Here is a 20,756-nt window from a genome sequence, read left to right on the forward strand (position 1 = left end):
TACTCCTGTGAAGTGGCTCACTCAGGCTTTTTCTCAAGCTGCATGCCTGCCTTCGTCTTTGCTTTGGGGATCAGGAATTAATTTTTTTTGTGTGGAGTGAAACTGGCATAATAACAAGATCACTTTCTACCTTTCCTGTTATATAATAGAGGCACAGCAGGGTTGAACAGTCATAGCATTTCATTGTTTTACATAGGAAATTATGAGTTAAAAGAGAGAATCTTCATGAGTAAAAAGATTTGGGGTTTCCTGGGAAACTGTGCAAGACGGAAGAGAGTAAATTCTTTGGGAACTGCAAGGTGAGTTTGGGTAGGGAGGGGTTAAAACTGAATTAGGCTGAAGCAGGGTTACTCTGACTTATTAGTTTGGTTATACGGTGTGAGCCCTGTTGCTTGCACTGGAACCAATTAAAATGCCTAGCATGTGAGAGCAAGGATTAGGCACATAGCACCCTACCAAAGTGTTAAATGAAAAGAGTTCTAAGCTTGCTTCTTTAATCCGTCCCACGTGTCTGTCCTTTTTTCACCTAAGTGTCCTGCTCAGGCCATTATATATCTCATTACAATGACCTTAGTCTAAGTTAAAATTCACTGTCTGCGTAACTATTGATAGCTAAGGCACCGCTGTGAGAACCTATATGCATGAGATTACAGTTGCATAGAATACAGCCTGCACGGGAGCGATGTACAGTCTTTTTTGTTTTAAACAACTCAAATGCAGGTATTTAATGAAATCATCATGTTGAGAGAAAAGGATTTACTCAGATTGAACAGGAAAGATAAAAAACAAGTTCCCTTCTCTCACTCCTGGAGCCACTCCTTCCCAATTGAATGAGTGGCAAGAAAAAAAAAAATGTACTTGTAATGTTCAGTATCCTGTAACTTTAAAAATTAGTTCTACTTGTGCTGCAACGGAAGCACTGTTTACCCTCAATTCTTTAAAATAAAACTGATCACAACTACAAAAAAAAGGAACACTGTACTTCGACACTAATGTTACCTAAAACTTTGTCATGCAAAGTGTTCACTCGAGCCATTTTTAGACAACATTCTTATAAAACAGTTTTTTCTGGTTTTGCTTACCTCTTGGGTTATCACCAACGATATTGGTTTTGCCATTCCAGTACCAGAGCAGCAATGTTGCATCACGCGATCCTGAGAGAATGTAGCAATTTCCTCCAATATAGGACTCAGAACGAACAAGACAGGTTACAACATCCCAGTGTCCAAATATTACTTGTATCAGTTTACCTGAAACACATAAAATTGATTGTTTTAAAACTACACTTTTGTTCTTTCTAAGGCAAATTAAATACATTATAAAGTATTTTAGAAATATTTTCTTTATTAAAAAAAGGTTCCAAAAGGAACTATAGTGGAGAGTACTATTTTTTTTCTTGATTTGGTGGAAACTTATTTAAAAGTGCAATAGTCCATAGAGTCCATACAGAAAATATTTACAGTCCATAAATATTATACTTTATTCAAAGGCCAATCATGCCAGAAGGTTTCTTTAATTCTCTATGTTTACATCCACTTTACAGACAGGAAACATGATGGGATTCTCTTTTAAGGCAAGTTTAAGATAAGTTTACTGATGAAAGTAACAGTAAAAACGTAAATCTGATGATGATGTGGGCAACCGAATCAGAAGAAGCTACAGAACATTTAGGGCCCAGAAGGAATTGGAAGTGTGAGAGCATAGATGCGCATATAGCGCATGCAGCTTTTGAGCACATCCTTAAACAGAGAAAAGGAGATTTAGATGAAAAATTACTCTTGTACCCAGGTTTTTCCAGCACCATTTAAACACTTGCCAATTACTTCAACCAGCATCCTTCCCTTTTAAGAATTTCTGTAATGTTCAAAAAACCTCAGAAGACAGACCTGGAAAAAACTCTCTTACCTACTGCATATAGGACAAATGCTTGTACTGCTGATAAGAGACATAAATGTTAAAAAGAAAAGAAAGCCTAGGCAGTTAAAAATGTGCCATTCAAGAGTCTGTATAAACATGAATATGACTATTACCTTTTAACCTTAACTAAATAGGATAATATTTTCAGAAAAATGTAAATTTGGATGCTCATGCATAGTGGATTTGCATGTGGGAGAGGAAACACACGTAGGGTCACCCACAGCAGATCTCTGCCAGACCACCCTGCCAGAGGGTGGCTCCTACACAGCAAACATGTCATGTGTCCTGCCGGTTTCTGGATCTGCCAGCAGCATACGTGATCCTATGAAATGAGAATGTAAGGACTAAAATCCATCTCACTGGATTTGCTGAAGCCTAGCAACTGCAGATCTTGTAGAGATAGGACAAAAGATACACAGACACATATCTTACGGGCCTGCTTGGCCCATTCAGGCCAAACTCTGCATCCAATGACACAAGGAAGTGTGATGTGTGATGCCATTAATGTGCGACCTCAGATTCCTCAGCCCAAATGACCATGCATCCATTTGTGCTTTGGGCTGAATAAAGACTGGGGAAGAACAGAAGGGGAAAAGAGTGATGGCTTTGGAAGGATTAACAAAACAGGCCGAAAAAGAAATAGGAAATGCAAACTACTGTACTTGAAATAAAATGTTTTGAAAAGCATTTAAAAATAATAACTAATAGTAACACGAATGACAAGTAGTAACACATATCAGTTTTGGGACTCAAATTAAGCACATCTTAATAAAATATTTTGATGCATGAATTGAAACGATTAGTCAATCATATAATATGGCTAGTAGGACACATTTCATAGCCCTCTTTCTACGCAGTACAAAGGCATTGTACTCATATCCAGCCACTAGATAACGTTAATGGTAACAAAAGACTTAAGGGAGTGGTTCTGAGGAAAGAATGAAAATAATGATAACAGCCTGACTTCTAACAGAAGATCAAAAAGGTAATTGCATTAAAGTGGAGAAAACCAGGGGAAAAAAAAAAACAACCAACCAAGAGAAAGGTATGAGTATCTACAAAAAAGGGGAATTACTTACTCTAGTACATGAAGAAAAAATAGAATAACATGATGCAATTTACAGGAAACCTGTACATTGGATTTAAAATAAAACACTGACAAAACTTATTAGGCAAATATAATCCTCCAAGAGAAAACGTGAAATGAAGTACTGTCACAAGAGCCTTTTCTGACTGGAAGGGGCAAAACCCTGGCAGGTACACTCACTGTGCAGATCCACTTTGTATCGGAAAGGAGAAAGAAAACTCGGGGATCAAGTCCTTCACTCCCCTCAGCGAGTCTGTAATAGCATTCTATAGTGGTCACCTCTGCACACCAGGGCTTTAATTTGTGCCCCAGGGTCACCTAACTGTCTCAGATGCTGACCAGTCAACAGATTTAGTCAGAAAAAGTTACTGAACTTCACAGCTAGGAGCAGTGAAGCACTCACAGACGACATAACCTCATTTTGGCAATATACAAGAACATCTTACCGAGTGTATGTTTTTCCCTGAAAATTCAAGTTGTCAATTACATGGTTTAGATTTGAGAATAATTTAATTATGTGATATATTTTTCAGTTATATAGCTGTGGGTATTCAACTACCTGAGGTGATTTATACTTTTAGAACACAAGTTTATGCTATAAACATCGCTGAGTTATAGAGATCTCTCTTTCAATTATATTCCACGTTTATAGGTTCTCTTCTAGAAAACAAACATTTTTCAAGGCTATTTGTTTGACAGTTGTTCATGTAGTTGCACTGCCTTGTTAGTTTTACTTTGTTACTGTGCAGCTAAGGTTCAATCAATTCCATCAAAACAAGAAATAAGCTTTTGCTCTTCCATATTAGTAAAAAAAAAGAAAATCATTTATCTCGTAAGAGTTCCTCAACTTTTTTGTTTCACTTAATATGAGTTGTCCTCTCTATACAGTAAGATCAAACTTTACCATATGCACTCAGATATCCCTTTTTGACAGAACAAATTTTCTAGTTAATGTTTTATTTGACAGCTGTGCTACGAATAATTAAAAGAAAAATAAGACTCAAGTGTCTGCACTACTGAATCTAAAATGCTGTCTAGAAATCATTCCCACTGCTGGAGGAAGGTTTTATTGTGCTTCTGCTATACTAGCTGTGCTGAGAACCCATGATTCCTGTTAAAAGTATTTCCTGTTAAAAAAACCCAAACAAACCCAAAACCTAATAGGAAAAAGGTTCCCTTTTTGTGTAAGTGCTAAAATATAATTGAATTCAACATTTGTGATCACTCGCCATTACGCATTACTGATCACATCGTCTTTTCCTTTGCTGTTCTGCTGATTTCAGAGTATTTCACCACTATGTTCTCATTTGCATTCGAAGCAAAATACACTACATCTGAATTCACTTGATTTAAGCTAGAGCTAGAGTTGCTATATTGACAAACAGGAGACACACAGAAGACAAATCTTCTGCAACTTTTCTGACAACTGTATTTCGGTTTATACCATAATTAGCTGTCGTAGTAACGAGATGCCTACTGTATCTGACTTACACACAGAGGACATAACTTAATGAGATATTTGTAGTTCAGATTGATACAGGACAAAGCTACCATAATCATACAAGTCCCTTCCATAGGTGTAAAGTAAAATATATCCTTCGACGGAAAAGAATTAGTTCTTTATTCATATAAATCAAGAATATACACTGAATATTTATTACTGCTAGCTAACTTTTCTGAAGATCTCCTTTATATTCAGAGTTTTATGTAAATTTATTTTCATCAATGAGAAAATTAAACTAAGAAGGGTCTAACAAGATGTCTTCATAAGGAAGTGTAGGCAGTCAATATGAAGTAAATGGAACTTCTCCTTTATACTTAAGGCTTTAAAATTGCAAAAATGACAGCTATGGTAAAATATGCCATGAGATCTAGTCTTAACAGATTTTCATTAAAGACCATCCTGTTTTGTTAAACATTTTGGTTTGCCAAGTGTGAAAAACACTATTAACTAATATATTTAAGAAATGATGACAAACATGTAGGATATTCCCTAGGGATTAATAACTTACTGGAAAGCTTGATGGCACACACACATTAACCACACTGGGTCATTAATCCCAAAGAAGTACCTTGCAGTGAGGTCGCTATTCCCATTATAAGATAATGAAAGGGAAAAAAATCATACCTATTTTTTTCTGGGGCTCCATGGCTTTTAAATTCCTGTAGCTCTTACACTGAAAGATTCTTTTCTATTTAGCATGACACATGCATGACTTCAATGGTTTGGATACATGCCAGCTGACAGACTAATTTAACTGCTGCCCATTGTATCGATCAGTTTACGTTATATGAAAGAATTCAGTGGCTCCAAATCAATTTTTCTATTATAGCGTAGCTTTCAGAGGCTTTCATAAGTATTCTTTCACCAGATTTCAAGGCTTCACTTCTGTTCTTATTCTGTGGTACTTGCCTGTATTTCCTCAAAAAAATTCTCTGGTGCTGAAAACCAACCAGAGTTAAATTCAAGCACGCACTCTAAGAACAATTAATTCTCCTGGTACGCAAAGCTTCACAAAAACTCATTTACTTGTGGAAACTACAGTGTAAGAACAGGCATGCCTGTCATATAGATTTGAAGGGTGATGCTATGGCTAAACAAGAGCTCCTTGTCTTACATTTGCCATCATTCCACAAAAAGGATGGCATACGACACGCAGTAGCAGTACCTAAGAATAGATTTGACAAATAGGGACATAAATACATACTCCACTTTCTTCCCCCGCTCCCCATTCTTTCTTTATTTCAAACAGTAGGTTGACGATGAACAGAAAAATCTTTTAGGCTATTCCCATATTTTAAAAATGCATTACCTGAGTCGGTAGAATAAACTCGGAAACTCTTGTCCCAGAAGCCACAGACCAAGATGTAACGATTATCAGAGGTGATGACAAAACACTGGGAATGTACCTGAATGCTTTGGTCTAAAAGGTCAGTGATTTGCCTTCTGTGCATACCTGTATTGCTGGCTGAACAGAAAGACACACAAATCAAGAAATTTTAGCATCCACATTCACAGAACAAAAGCACATTTTAGAAACTTATGTTCACACCAAAACTATTCCTCACTGCTGTTACTTGTTTTTTGTGGCAGGGACATTTTCTTTCTACTTTTACTATAAAATACTCATTACGCTTCTGGGAACAATGCTAATTCCTTGTAGTATATATTCTAAAATAGAAGAAATCCCTTCTTTAAGTCAAATGCAGCTGAAAAATATAAATGAAAGATTGCAAAAAGGAATGATACATAAAAATGTAATAAGCTTCCTTCCCCCCTTCTTTTAGTATAGAACTAAAAATTAAGAAACAAATGAAGGGAATGTAATTATAAGACTACAATGCATATATGTTATATAGTGGCTCAAATGCAGCAGACAACAGAATTATGATTTCAAAATCGTACACAAGTTGTATTTCATTGCAAGCATTGTAATTTAAAAAAAAAGAAAAACTGCAGTAAACATCACTACCATTTCACACTTTTTTGAGCATTGCACAAAAATTAACCAGCTTATCTCCACAATCTCCTTTACGGTTGAGAGAAAATATTTACCCTACTTTGATCACCTGCTGTTTTATTTCCCCAGATAATCTTGCCTTTTGAACCCACAGAATGGTCAGGAATCAATTAATGAACACATTTTTCGTATTATATTTTGTCCTTATTAATTGATGTGTGTGCATATATATATATATATATATATATATATATGGGTCCCTATAGATATATATCATGAAAATCCTACACTTCAGGAAGAACTTTTGATGTGCCTTGTTCCTGAGGGAACCTGACTCCCATGCCAGGCAAGTAAGTTCCCCTGGGCCTGGGTTTGTCTGCCGACTGCTTGGAAGCACCATTACTTCCATTCCAGGTGGTCCCCTGGACCTGCCTCTGTCCTGGACTTGCGCTCTTCTTTACTCTTTGTTCTTTAACTTCTTCCCCTTCTCACGGGCTACCTATCCCCCAAGCCATGGGCTTATTCCATTTACTTTACATCGAGTCCTTAATTTTGCTTTTGCTATGTTTAAAATGTTGACACTGTCTTGTCCATATGGACAGCAAATAATTTAGCAAGGTATTGCCACTTGCTCTGCAGGTAACACATAACGGGGCCTTGAGCGCTGTTGGGACCACTTACTTAAAGAGTAACAACACCACATTATAAATGCACAGTGAAGCATGCCATGTGACAAAATAATGGCAAATAACCCCCCCCAGAAACATGCAGATCGACAGGTTCAGTGTGGGTAAGACCTTCAAAAAATTTCACCTCAAAAAGTTCTAGGATCTATGTCATACCAGACATTGCCATATTACATCTTCCTGTGCAACTGGAAAAAGAGGACAGCAGGAATCCCTCCTTATGACCAAGACAGCAACAAGATTCCTGCTATAACCATAAAAGTGTAATTTTGTGGTCCTCTTAGGTGCCATTTCTAGGTAAATATGTCTAGCCACAATTAAAAACCTTTAATATTATCTACATAATTACTTGCTTGTACCCAATGATGCTACTTAACAGTGACAAAGAAAGCCTTCAACCTTTTAAACTATGTCCAACGTAATCACTAGGCTGATTTGAGATCTATTGTATGAAGAGACTATTGAACCATTTTTCAGAACTGTGAACATTAATTTTACAGGTGTTTATACCAAACAAAAGTCAAAGTCTTTTGCAAATGAAAGGCAAGCCTGAAAATGGAATTATAATTTTAAAATTATGAAAAATGCAAACAAAAATAAAAATTTTATTTCCTTCCTAATGTTCTTCACAATACGCAGAAAAATCATCAAACAGGCCAAATGTGATTTTGGGTTTTTTTGCTGCGATGTTTATTTATATTTTTAAGATCTACTTGATAGCAGGTTTTAAAGCAGAATATACATTTTCTGCTCCAAACATTTTTTGGATAAAATCTATTTCAGGAAGGAAAGGAGAGTTACAGCACATGTCCTCCTCATTATAAATGATAAGTATTGCATTATTCAGATGGGAATTGATTTTAAAAACTTTGGAAAAACATTTTCATTTTATCAATCAGCTCTATAAAATGGTTTAATATGCCCACACTGTTCCTGATTTAATTATCATAGAGCTTACCCAGCAAAATGGCTACACAGCAACAGCCTGTACCTACAGACCGACACAATGCAGTCCCTACTGTGATACGCATATTAGTTTTGAAATTAATTCTCACTGGCCGACAGACCGGTCATGCTAACCTATCCAGGCAAGTTCATTTTTGCTCTGATTTTTCCATGCTTCTATAATTGGACAATTCACTTCTTTTTCACTTAAACTATCACCCTGAAACGGGCAGTTTAAAAAACAGAGCTAAGTTTGAAGTCTAATAGAAGTGGCGTGGCGTGGCGTGGGCGGGCGGGAATCCTCTTTGCTCCTGTGAACTGTCCCACAACGAGTTGGTATTTGGGGGTTAGGTTGTTTGAGGGTTTTTTTTATCACGTTTAAGGTTCCATTTGCCGTGCTACAGGCTCCCAAATTATAGTCCAAGCATGCACTCCCCAAAGTTGGGTCTGTAATGAAAGAACTAACCAAATTCTAACCATGCTAATAGAAAAATCAGCTCTATATAAACTAATAAACCTCTATAATAAAAAGTCATTAATTGAATCTATTACACTGAGTCATTAAATAAGGGAGACATTCCTCCACTCCTTTTTAATAAAAGAAAAACATACACAAATTTAACTAGCAATGCTGATCAAAAGATGCAATACCCTTGAAAAATGAATACTAATATCTCAATACTAAAACGGAGTGGGCAATATATTTCAACTTTGAAACCACTTTGCAATTACACATTAATCCCCTCAGCCTGAACAGCAGGTCTCTGAAGAAAGGATTGATCTCCTTTAATGATGAAACCTTGGCACCATGGTTTTATTTTTCACAACACGGTGCAGTTAAGAACCCCACTGTTATTATGAAAATTTCCTCAGCAAAGGAGCTCCATCACATTACCAGTGCACCAATTCATCATAACGTGCCTCGCTCCTGCTCATCAACAAGTCTGAGTGATGAAAAGATCCAATATTATCCTGACAGTACTTCATGCACATTCTCAATCACACATTATTACAGCATCCATATTAATTTTCACTGACACGCGTCCTAGGCCTGTTCAAATTAGGCAAACCAACGAGGGGGAGTTGATGAAATACCAGCATAGCCACAGCTCATTGCATTCCAATTTGCATGCAAATGGTTTATCAGGAAAATTCCATTCCCAGCAACCAGCAAGTGAAAAACAACCGTAATCTACACTTCAGGGCCACCATACAGAGCTTAATGAATCGCAAAGAGAGAAGGAAGTGACAGACCTATGAGAGGATCGATTTCCACTGGCAGCTGGTAAGGCTGGTCTTGTACAGCACCTTGATGAGCTGGAATTCAGGAAAGAAGATTTTAAAACTCTGCATTTTTTTAATACGTGAAGCCACATGCATTTTATAAATCAAAGCTACATCTTTTTTTTAACTATTCAAAGATTCTTCTGCATCAATTGAATTAAAAAAAAAAATTCCAGGTGCTTTCCTGGGCTGCTTATTAAACATTTATTTCAGATTAGTGCTATTCTGAACGTATGCCATCAGCAGCAGCTCCGGTCCTGAGCCATAAGCTCTAGCAGATGCTTTACTGGCAACCTCTCCTGTCGCAACAAAACAAAATTAAGTGGTAAAGAGCACTGAAAACAAAATGTGACAACCATCTGCTGACTGTAGCAAATACTATTTTCCTCTTTACTTTTTAAAGCACTGCTTTGAACAAGTGAAGCACAAAGGACTTTTTTTAAAAAAGTCAATTTATGATGCAGACAGGGAAATCTCATAGTCATCCAGTATTTAAGGATTCATCCATCACCAAAAACCATTTATTTGCAAGTTTGCATAGAAGTTAATATATTAATTCTGCCGCCCTACATTTCATCTGGGCACCTGGCATACCAGTGAAATGTTTACCTCCTGAATTTTCCTTCAGTGTTAAAAAAAGCCTTTTTTCTCCACAGCCTCACTAAAAACAAACAAGCAAGCAACCTCCGTCCCTGCAAACAACCCATAAGACATTCTTGGAAGTGGAACAATACATAATGGCTGAATACTTACACCTACGGTTTTTCTATCTACCGTCCATAGCTTAATATAAAAACTAGTATCAATAGAAATCCACATGACAAAATGGAGGCACCCTGTTGGGTACCAGTGCCATCATATGCCAGCAAAGCCACCAAACTCATACACAAAAGCAGGAATGGGATTTTTAATTACACATCAGTGACAACTGGTCACTTGGCAACTTAACTTTTTTATCATGATGCCTCATTAGTAAAGACAATGCTACGCCCACAGCAGGAGATATGGAGTAGTAATGATACCTGCCCTCTAATCCTAGTAGATCCCATTTTGGTATAAAATTTGAAGGCAACAATAGTGAAGGCTAGTCTCAGGAGTCCATACCCAGATATCTTAAGCGTAGTACTCCGTTAACAGCCTGCAGCTAATCCCTGTGCTCTCAAAGAGGTGGGGTGAGGTTGGTTTTTGTTGGGTTTTGGTTTTGTTTGGTTGGCTTTTGTTTGTCTTTAACTGTAGGTTTTCTTGAGCTCTTTGTAAAGGCAAGACAAGTGTGAAATGCCTCTAAATGAAAAAAGAGTCACTCAAAAGCACAGCTTACTGTTGTCCCTTTCAGAGGTGAGGGAAAAACCCAAATGTGAAGGTTTTGTTCAACTTGAAACAGTTGATTACTACACTCAACAACTGGTTGCTTGCTTGATCATCAACCAGGAGACTTAGGAGGAAATCAAAATCAACTCCTACCACTTTAGAACCTCTTCTTTTCCCATGACTGTTGTATGTCCACAAAGGCTATTTTTTAAAAGCCTTGAACATTATATGCCCAAGGTCACACATCCAAGGTATGAAAGGATATTGCCATCCTCCTTTCAAACAAATGTCAAGAGCCCTGTAAATAGTCCTTGCTCACAACTTGTTATCTAGACAGGCCTCCCTTCCCCACCTCCTTCCCACCTTTCTTTTTAAGCATTTTTTGGGTGGGTGAAATAGTACATCGATGTTTCTATTTGGACAATGCTGAGAGGTAATTTGTATGAATTAGGAAAAAGTGTGGGAGTCAGCTGGCTTTTTTCAAAATGTAATCAAGGACCATGGGTCCAGATTTCTTAGTAGGAATTTCAGTGATGTAAGTATTACTCTGGTACAAATATCTTCTATTTAAGTTATTTGAGTAGAAGCTCTTTTTTCCCTTCTTGAACAGCCTTTGACCAGATTTACTGCATAGCACCGAAATAAACTGCCTTTCATGGCTTGGGCCTGAGACTGTCATAGTCAGGGAAAGGAGGATGAGTGCCTTTAAGATTAGAGAACATTAGAATTGAAAACAGAATGACTATATTCTCAAGTCCAACACATTTTAAAGGAAAACTAATTTGACTGGTTGCTACGCAAACAGATATGTTGTTTTCCTTTCACATTGACAAATACATAAGCACCTAATAACTTGGGGATGTTTAAGTTACAGAAGATATGGACTTCCCATATATTTTACCTTCTAATACTCATTGAGTGGCTTTAACGTCACAACATGGTGTTCATAATCAACTAGAAAAAGATAGCGGAAAAGATTTCAGGCAAGTTCTACATGCTTTAAAACTTGTCTTTGACATGATATGGTTCAGACTTCCATCTAACTGAAAAACAAATTCAAGAGGAAGAGTGTGACTTTATCATGATCAAATAGTGATATATTGTTTTTGTCTTCTTGAATAGTGCCTGATGGCCTGGAAAGCAATATATTGTTGTTAAAAACCTTTTGTGTGCTACACATCTTACTACACAATAGTTCAGATTACCTTTTTAAGGAGAAACTAAGTCCACATGTGAAGAGCATGCTGAGTCAATGAACTGGACTTGCTCTTCACACTTTCAATTTAAAACAGGTCTGCACAAATTTTGAGACAGACAACAGGAGTACTGCTTGGTGGCAGCGGTTTCTTAGGCTACTTACTTTAATTTACTTACCAGGAAGATTATGCCACTTGTTTACAGCAAATAGCCTATTTGCAGTAACTGTGATCACAGCAGGAGTGGCCAGACCAGGCTGGGTGTTGGCTGCTACATGAGTGACAGGGGAGTTGGATGGGAACTTTAGAACCATGATAACGTCCTGTTGAGCTTGGTCTGTGAACATCAACGGACTCTGCAGGAGGAGATACTGTTGAGTGCACACAACAAGAACCCAAATACACAGGGAAAGAAAACATGAGGAGGAGAAAGAAGACAGGACAAGAGAAGGAAGATTGGATTAAAACACACAAGATCCAATAGCAGCTGCAGTGAAAAGCAAATGCAATAATAGTGGACAGGCTTGTGGAAACAACCATTTTAGGTAGAAAAACCTTCATGTACACTATTAATTTGACGGCCTTGTTGAACACAGGACATCTATATACAACCTTTGCTACAGATCACAGCAGATTGAACTAAAAGTTTCCAATCACCTATCTCTGCCAAAAGAATTCTCCTTCATATCTGCAGAGATAGTATGTCAAGGAAAGCAACGCCAAACTCGGAGGGAACAAAAAAAAAAAAAAAAAAGTGAGCAAAAGAAATTCCTGCTCTCAGAGATTGTCTCAAGTTGCATTAAATTGGCAGACTGCAATTCTTTACAAGCCAGATGAGAACATGAAAGCACATTAAAATAAACAGATACACACATACACTAGATATATGTTCTGTATATATTTCTGGTGTACAAAAATAAGATTTATGAATGCAAAGTAGAAGACTTCACTGCAAATGTGTTTCAAAGGACAAACATAATTAAATGCAGTTGTAAAGAATATAAAGTGGACGTGATTACAGACACTATCCTGTTTTGTTTCTAGAAATACTAAAGGGAGGGAATGAATCCAGACCCCCATTTTCAACATTATATTTTTAGGTTTTAGCTTTTTAATTTAAGAAGTTGAAAAGTTTAATAACTTTTTAAGTAAGCTTTCTAACAATCCTGCAAATGTTGAAACAAAATATTGAGGACCTTAGATCCGGATATCAAACAAAAGGAGGAAAACCAAAACTTAATGGGTTTATGATTGTGTGGTGTACCTAAAAAAAGAGAACTCCACTGAGATGTAGAAATACAACCTAGTCACCAGTAGCCACATTGCTCTAGTATTTGTAATTTTCTAATAACTGAATTAGAACACTAATGAAGTGTTCTTGGCTATTTTCCACCTGCAATATTTCATTACATATATGTGTATGTAAGTGCATACATTTAATGTATATTTATACAGAACTAATAAAAAAATTAAATACATTTGCATTTTTATTATCACTCCTTTTTAAAAAGTTATTAAGAGTACTTAGAAAAACATATTGCTCTATGAATTCCTATTTACAGTCTTTGCATAAAGGTGTAAATAAAAGCAACTAATAAGCTACCCAGACACCCTTCTGAGCAAGTGGCTAAAAGCCAATCAATATTATGAGTTAATCCTCCCTGGATGCTCATTCAATTAAAGGTGTCAGTAATGCCTCATCTGATGTGGCCTCAATTAAATCCAGCTATCTGATGGTTGAAAACACAAGGGGATACAGCAACAGCAGCAAAACCAGACAAATAGGCAGCCTTCGTGTGACTGCTAATTACTACACCTGGTGTATATTATGGCTTATGCACTTAACGCAGCACGTGGTAGCTTTCAATTCAGCTGTATTCATGCATACATGCACACACACACATGAAAACAGAAAATTCAGTAAATAATACAACTAGAAATAATTCAAAATTGTGACAGGAAAAACATCCTTACTGTATTTCAGCTTCAGGAATACTACTTTTAAAACCACTTAATATAGTGCTATTATAAAATCATGTATTAATAGCCACAAAACTGGTCAAAGCAAGTGGAGAAGTAAAGGTTTTTTTCTGTGTGTACCTCAGCCCAAAAAAACCACAGGAGTTAGAAACAGTTAACTTCATAGAATTTAACTTCTTCCATTACATACTAAATCTTTACTAATTCAGCGTCATGAAAAATATTATGATAAAGCCACACAAACTGCTTCCTGGCATCAAATTTATTTATATGACAATGGGTCTGACAAACACGTCAACGATCAACTTCTCAGGTTCCTCCTCTTCCTCAAACAAATCCCTCTAAATTAGGGCAAGTGCTTAGTGCATGGCACCATGACAGACGGACACACATATGGCACGTAGCCCTGTGATGAGGGCACTTGGGCTCCCCAACTTCCCTGTTAACAGGGCTCTTGTGAAAGCGGGAGCCCCGTGGGTTGCACACACAAGTTACTGCAGTGGTCTGCAGCCCTGGGACACTACATGGGAGGTGCAATGGGCTAGCAGATCACAAATCAGCACAATCAGCTCTGTCCATCCAGTACATGGGATCCCAGGGCAAGAGCATGCCTACAGCACAGCTGTCAAAGGGTAGCACGTACTGGCTGCAGAAAGGGTGGTGGGGATGGGGAGAGAGTGAGCTGAGCGAGCCTCATGTACAACACATGACATTATTTGAGAAAGGCTTGTAGCTCAATTTCACAACAAAGTTTACTTTTCATAGACTGCTACATCACAAGGTGTGTAAGCTACTTCAGAAACAGTTCCGATTTTTGTGTAATTTTTCTAAAACCTTTTGCACTTCAGGTATGTTTTTAATCTAATAACCTTAGTCTGCTTGAGTAGGACACAGGTCTTACAGAACAAACAAGAAGAAAATGTCTTTTTTGGTATTTCAGTGTAAAATGTCCATCTTAACAATAAGGGAATATAACCTTTTGAAAAACTTGTGAATTAGCAGACCATTTGCTCCACTTGTCAGAGTATCACTTAACATACTTAGTTCTGGATCTATGACAACACAAATGATATTTTAGACCCAAGGACTGCACACAACATGATATGGAAAGTAATCAGTAATAAAATAATAGTTTGTATAATAAAATTATATTAGACACAAGTAGAGGTAAAAGGGAAAGCATGTTAATGCTCACTGCCTGGATTTTATCACCCTAGCTTTACTGCAAAACACATTTAGTCACATTCTTTGCTATGTAAGTTTCAGCTCATGAATTCCTAGTAATCCTGGTTTTAGGGGAAAACCCTATGCCCGGGGGAAAAGACAAGGAAGTTCCACCTCCTAAATCCATGCTTCTTGGGGAATCTGCCAAAGATTAACTAAATTGTCTCCATGATGACTGGCTCTCACCTGTACAGGTATGGTATTAACAAAATCAACTGATGAAGTGTTCTTAGATTACACTGACAAAAAAGGTCTGTACTAGAAATCAATACAATCCTTTCAGCAATAAATAAAATAATAGTTAAGCACTGCATACGCTCCCAGTCCTACAGAATCGTAACTCATCTGCTGTTTTTAATAACACAATTCCACGACCACATAAAAGCAAAGCAAAGCGGCTCGTTCTGTAACTTTAAGATAGCAAAGGAAGTGAAGAAAATGCCAGGTCACAAAGAGTTAACATGGTACTTACCACCTGCATGGCAGAACTTCTTGGAGGATGTGGTTCTATGAGCAGTTGGGAAGGGGTCTGTCCAAAACTTCGTATTTGAGCTTCAACAGCCTGGAAAAGGCACAGGCAGGTTTGCATGTTAAGAGGTGCTAATTACAGGCAATAGAACCATAACTGTCACCTGAAAATGTCATTCCACACTTCTGGCTTGTTTCATGTTGAAAATCAACCCCGTGTGTTCACTGTGGGGCTAAGTGCTTGGCACTGGTACTAAGAATGAGGTAATCATTTTAGTACTGTGGATGCTATTTCCATGAGAAACTCTGCAAAACCTCATCCTGCTCAATGATATTAAACAGAAACAAGCTATTATAATCAGAAACCCTCTTTATTGGCTCCATTTTGCCTTTCTAACACTGGCCTATCCTGTTTGTATCAGAACTCAGAAACAAAAGTTAATTTTTAAAAAGTTTCTATACATATTAAGTGTTCTACTTTCTATTTAAACTCTATTGCTTAGTTTCACAGCAATAACGACAACAAAAGCGACACCGAGCTTTTTTCTTATTCTCATTTTAATTCAAAAAGAGCAAACAACATTAGGATGCATTAAACTACCAACAGCAAGACTAATATTAAATGCAGCTAAAGGAGAATGTGAAGATATAACGCAACAAATTTTTTAAAAAGTTTCTCTGTAGCTTCAGCAACATGCTTTATCACTTTCTTCATAGAGCATACGTGAAAATACCACCGCATGCTTAGTGATTTGTTAAAAATAATTATTCTGAAATGTGTGAACTTGCACCCTCTTGCCTCGGCACGCCCAACTAGTTGTCCATGTTCCCACCTATTGGCCCACTGGCTTAAAGATAAAAATCAAGCAGCCAAAATTCAACAAGTTATTTCTTGTCAGCCAGGCCCCTGCACTATCCACAGAAACAGACTAATACTACAGAAAATCTTAAATCATTCAGCTTAGATTAAATCTTTTTCATTGTGAGCTAAACTCAGTAAAACTACCTTGCATTTGCTGTGGGCTAACAGATTGCATATGGGCCGACACTTAAGTTTCTCTGTTGCATGGTGCATTGAGCCCTATATTCTCAAAAGTGTTTAGTGATGCTGAGTACCAAAGGTGAGGCATTAGCAAATCCTACTTTCAAAAGAAGTCCTGAAAATCAGGCCCTTCAAAAAAGTGTTTTAAATGGGATGCTTGAATGCTAAAACACAAAACCACTAGCCACTTTTTAGCTAGTAGAATACCATGTTTTTCTCTCAGAGATTCTTCTTTTTCACGGTTCAACACACCTTGAGGGTCCTTACACTTATATTTCGTGTTCTATTTTAGCCATCCATTAAAATTTTTGAGACAATGGAATAACACTTATGTTGATCTTATTCTTACAAGCAACTATTTTTAGACAATAATAATAATAAAGACTATTACTAGGACACACAACATTCTCTTGTTACAGAAATAACAAAACCAAAAGTAGTATGCACCCGAGGCCTTAAGATCATCAAAAATAATCATCCTTTGATAGGAAACATGCCATTCAAAACACTTGGCCTTATTACATTCGGCAGGGCTTTTGAAACATCTGAACTCACCAGAACAGGAGTTGCAATTACTCTATGGACAGATTCTAACACTCTTGCCCATCCTGGGAAGCACCTTAATCTTCAAAGAACTGGTGAATAAGTAAGTGTATCAAAAAGCTGTCTGAAATCTGACATACAAACACTGTGATTCAATCAGTATTTTTGAGGAACAGCAATATCAGATTCGTGAAACAGTAAAGCTCAGTAACACCATCAGAGTCCCCTTCCTAGTGATGAGACACGCTACATTAAAATTCAAATCTGGGGTTTTGTGACTCAAGATATCAAGGGAATCACAAGGGCATAGAATTTGAGGTCCCTTAAGACATGAGGCATTAACAAAGCAACAGCATACTGGTCAGCAGCTCTACCCTCTCCATAAAAAGCTGTTGGTTTCAACGCATCGGGATTAAAAAGATTTGCCTACATTTACTTGCAGATTGAGTGGAATATCTTTACTAGCAAATTGGAATTCTACATTGCATTGAGGGTAGAACCACAGAAGAACACAGGAGGAGCAGAATGCAGACAGTCCCGGACGTCAGTTATTCTGTGCGTGTTAAAATCTTTAGGTCAAATCTACAGTCTATAGGATCTACTATTTATTTCCTATAAAAATACATATCCAATGTATTATTCAAAATGAATAAAATATTCTTGAAGCACAACTCCCATGCATTTCTTTTAGAGCTGGAAATAGATAAAACGAGGCAATAATAAGCTTCAGATTCGTTAACTTCCTTGTGTATTGACTTCTGATCAATATAGAAACTTCCATTCCCAAATAGCCCACATCAGCATTTAAAGGGAATCAGAATCCTGTCTTAGCCATGAAATCTGGTATGTCCTTTAATTCCCGACGCTAACTCTACAAACTATACTCTCTTACATAGTGCCAGTACTAACAAAGAAAATTAAACACAAGATAGCACATATTGATGCAGAGTGTTGCAAATACTTCAAATACATTCATCACAACAAGAGCCCAAACTGAGGTAGAACAAAAATCAGGTAAGTGCTTTAATCAACAGAAAATCAGCAGTCTGAACGCTATTTTCCACAGTCCAGATCTCAGAGGAACTCACCACCTTCCAGCAATGTAAAAACTGGAAGAGACACAGTTATGATTCCACTGCTTACTCACATACGTGATGCTCATCATTATCACACTCCTATACCACACAACAGCAGCAGCACAGCTATTTGCCTCCCACCCACCCTCAGTGCAGAAGACAATCGTGCCGGGATATCAAAAACAAGTATAAAATGTTCTATACAACCCACAAGTAGATAGTCACTGCCTGTTTTCACAGAGTGTTCTGTCAGAACTGGTGAAAATGCTGACCAATGGGACAGTGACTTTGCAAAAGCCTGCCTTAGAGGACCACAAATTCTCTGTTTTCAGTCTTTAACAGACAGTTTCTACATCCACGTTTATGATCAAGCTTGAGTTTGGGATTTACAGTTCCAGCACAAACAAGTCGTTTAGACTCATTAGGTTCTATCTGGTCCTTCCAAAAAAATATGAGAGCCTACATTTCCAGGATTACAATAGCTCTCTGACACAATCTTTCCCTTTTAGCCAACAGAACTGGGAAAAATCTACATTCAGATCACATAACACAGGTAACAAGGTTTCATAAAACATCCAAACGGTACATAGAGTAAAGGCACAGATATTGGTATCTGTATGTCCTCTTTACTGGCATATTCAGAGATCCAAAATAAATTTGAAAAACCGTTGAGTAAAGGCAACAACACTTGGACAATTATGTCTAGACAGAGCGGCTGGACTTCAGCATAAACACCTTTTGCACTCTTTTTCATTACCAAGAAAAAAAACGCAAAGATTTCATTATTTGGCTTCAACATTTCTTAATTATGACCAAGAGAGTGTACGAGCAAGCCCAAATGATTCCTTCCTTTTCCCAGATTGTATTCAAAGTCAATCCAGATGTCAACTCCATGTTCTGATGATGTCTCAGTCAGAAAGGATCACATACAGAAGGATGCAAGATGACCTCCCTCTGTCAGCAGAAACATGTGATGGTAGAGCTAGAATCAACCCCCATTCTGTCAATTTACATAACAATAGAAAGAGAAATACAGGGCATTTTAGCCACCAGATGTCACTCAGACTTTTGTTCAACCTGTCAAAGAAAATCAGCTTGGAGCAGGGAATCTTTTCCTCAGAGAGATAATTAATATCTCCTTTGAAGAAAACAACCTACCACTTACCTGAGAATATACAGTAAAATGACCATCAGTCAAAAAGTCATCAACTCACTTTCTAACAAATTATAGCCCACCTTCTAACTTAATTTTCTTGAAAAATGTATTACTAGCATTAGTCTGTATTACTAAGAGACGGCCAGCTGTTTCTAGTGGCAGAGGAAGGGCATGTGTTCTCACATTGCTGAATCCCTCCGGAGCATACAACCATTTAGATTATTGTAGGCAGAAATATTTGGGAAATTTGCACAACTAGTTTCACGTCTATTAAAGGCACTATATAACTGGAAAGGAATAACCTTGGTTTGAAAGATATCTTTAGTTCCACAAACTCTCATCGCTGAAAGCATGCTGCATACCACAAAGTAAAAGATAATATCATTCAACATTTTGTTTCACTGCTTCTCAAATATCTCAGTAAAATAGCCTTCTTCCTGTTAATCCTCTACAAAAAAAAAAACTTTGGTAAGGCCAGAATTGTTCCAGATGCTACAAGAAGAAGTAGTAAAATGAAACAAGGTAACTAACCCTTTACAATAATCCACACAGTATGCATCTCAAACCACCTACTTCTATGATAAACATGGTAGTTCGAATGTTAATTCATTTATGAGTATGAAAGCCGTAAGCAAATTTCACAAGTTAACATTTACCCAATTACCACAATAACCTGTTCCTAAAAAGGTCTCCTGGATCATCTCCTCTTTTCTTGGGGGGCGGGAAGGGGAGAAGGGGAATAGGGGAGTAAATTAAAAGAGGAAGAGTGAAAAACTTGAAAACTTGGCTTAGCTATAATGTAGCTTTTGGCCAGTGCTTAGTACGGATATTTTCAGTCTCTGAACTTACCCTCTAATCTAACTGTGAAGAAAGTTAATTCAACAGCATGCAGTACCCACCGAATACGGCTGTAAATTTTTTGGGAAGGAGGGTGATGGGGAGGTTGAACATATGGATGCAGTTAAGGTAAAAACAGATGTTTGTTACTTTTCTTTGCAGCAACACTCAGAAACTAAGTCAAAATTGCTTTTTTTTCATGTTTATGTCTGAAAGAACTATAAAATTAAATATGAGGGAGGGCGGGTGGAGGGGGAACTGCAGTGAGTGTCACAGAGAAAGAATGAAACGGTCTCCAGTTTTGAACTCAAATCCTGAAATGAAGGCCCATATAGTTAAAAGGCAAGACATACACCATTTAACTCCAGATTTAAAGACCCTGAAAGAGACTAGCTCAGAGTTGCTTTCGTCATGCCTGCTCAGACACAAAACACCAAATTGTCTGAAGAGTCTAACAGCACAGCATACCCATGTTAAAATGCACGCCTCGGTCTGAACACACGACAAGCTACAACCCTACCGTTCGCTACAAAGAGGCTACTTTCA

At 37.4% G+C, this 20,756-nt stretch overlaps 1 protein-coding gene across 1 annotated transcript in view; it reads right to left on the reverse strand.

The window, feature by feature from the left end:
* The window catches only part of LRBA (LPS responsive beige-like anchor protein), a 416,862-nt gene that overhangs the window by 28,760 nt on the left and 367,346 nt on the right, over positions 1-20,756 (reverse strand). The window contains exons 48-52 of the mRNA XM_082315661.1: positions 15,561-15,650; positions 12,063-12,240; positions 9,351-9,413; positions 5,818-5,973; positions 1,083-1,250 (exon numbers count right to left, since the gene is read on the reverse strand). Coding sequence (XP_082171787.1) covers positions 1,083-1,250; positions 5,818-5,973; positions 9,351-9,413; positions 12,063-12,240; positions 15,561-15,650 — 655 coding nt within the window. The remainder of the gene's footprint in view (positions 1-1,082; positions 1,251-5,817; positions 5,974-9,350; positions 9,414-12,062; positions 12,241-15,560; positions 15,651-20,756) is intronic.

This window comes from Platalea leucorodia, assembly GCF_965183815.1.
Source record: "Platalea leucorodia genome assembly, chromosome: 6".
Classification (NCBI taxonomy): domain Eukaryota; kingdom Metazoa; phylum Chordata; class Aves; order Pelecaniformes; family Threskiornithidae; genus Platalea; species Platalea leucorodia.